Below are 1175 nucleotides of genomic sequence, written 5' to 3'. Positions count from 1 at the left end.
TATATATATGTGTGTGTGTGTGTGTGTGTGTGTATGTTGTTGTTGTGTATGTATGTATGTAGTATATATATATATATATATATATATATAAGGGTTGTTGAGTGCCTTTTTTTTTGCCTCTGTCACCTGCTGTAGGTTACTGAGTGTGATGGATCCTCTCATCTCCTTTGGCGCACTGACCACTTGCTTTGATGCGTACCTGGGCGACAAGACTGTGCCACTGGCTGGCTCGACCAATCAGATTCCACAGAAAGAGAATGCCTTATATGGGCAAGCGGCAGACACACGTGACGCTGACAGTATCGAAGGCACCGCCACGGGTGAGACAACCAGTGCTACAGACAAGTTTGAACTACGACCGAATACACCCGACATGGTATGTTAAGCACTCTCATGTATGGAGGAGACACTCCACTCACCTACACTGGCACCTCTAGTACTACAGTCATCGATGTACGATAACTGACACACTCTGTGCATGGAGACAACACTCCACTCACCTACACTTGCACCTCTAGTACTACATTCACCAATGTACGATAGCTGACACACTCTGTGCATGGAGACAACACTCCACTCACCTACACTTGCACCTATAGTACTACATTCATCGATGTACGATAGCTGACACACTCTGTGCATGGAGACAACACTCCACTCACCTACACTTGCACCTCTAGTACTACATTCACCAATGTACGATAGCTGTTGCATGTCTTATGTACATACCTGTTGTAGGCACGACTGCCTACCAGGTGCACCGTCTGTGCTCTTGGGTGTGTGGGGTGGGGCGTCGTAGACCCACCTACGCGTGTCTGCCCACCGTCGTAGCGTCGCGGAAAGAGTTCTGCATACGAGTGAGAACATTGCATTGGCTGTCTCTGTAACATATTTCCTGTCGTGTAGGTTGTCATTGATTGGGTCCATGCACATCTCTGACTGAGCTGTTATTGTGTGTATATCCATTCGAATGCTGCCACAATCACCCCCACAGCCCTTAGACCCGTCTGTCACCCATGCACATGTCTGACTGATCTGTTGTTTAGTGTATGTATGTTCAACTGCTGCCACAGTCACCCCCTCAGCCCTTAGACCCGTCTGTCACCCATGCACATGTCTGCCTGATCTCATATTGTGTGTATGTCTGTTCAACTGCTACCACAGTGACCCCTACA

At 47.9% G+C, this 1175-nt stretch overlaps 1 protein-coding gene across 1 annotated transcript; it reads left to right on the top strand.

Annotated features, from left to right (window-relative positions):
• Positions 1-148: 148 nt before the first annotated feature.
• SARC_16762 (hypothetical protein) lies at positions 149-376 on the top strand (the record flags this gene model as incomplete). Its single annotated transcript, XM_014289135.1, has 1 exon — positions 149-376. A coding segment is annotated over one exon (228 nt), but the record flags the coding sequence as incomplete, so codon positions are not given.
• Positions 377-1175: the final 799 nt, after the last annotated feature.

This window comes from Sphaeroforma arctica (assembly GCF_001186125.1).
Source record: "Sphaeroforma arctica JP610 unplaced genomic scaffold supercont1.8818, whole genome shotgun sequence".
Classification (NCBI taxonomy): domain Eukaryota; class Ichthyosporea; order Ichthyophonida; genus Sphaeroforma; species Sphaeroforma arctica.
Note: the sequence above shows the minus strand (reverse complement) of the source record. Positions and strands in the feature narration are given on the sequence as shown.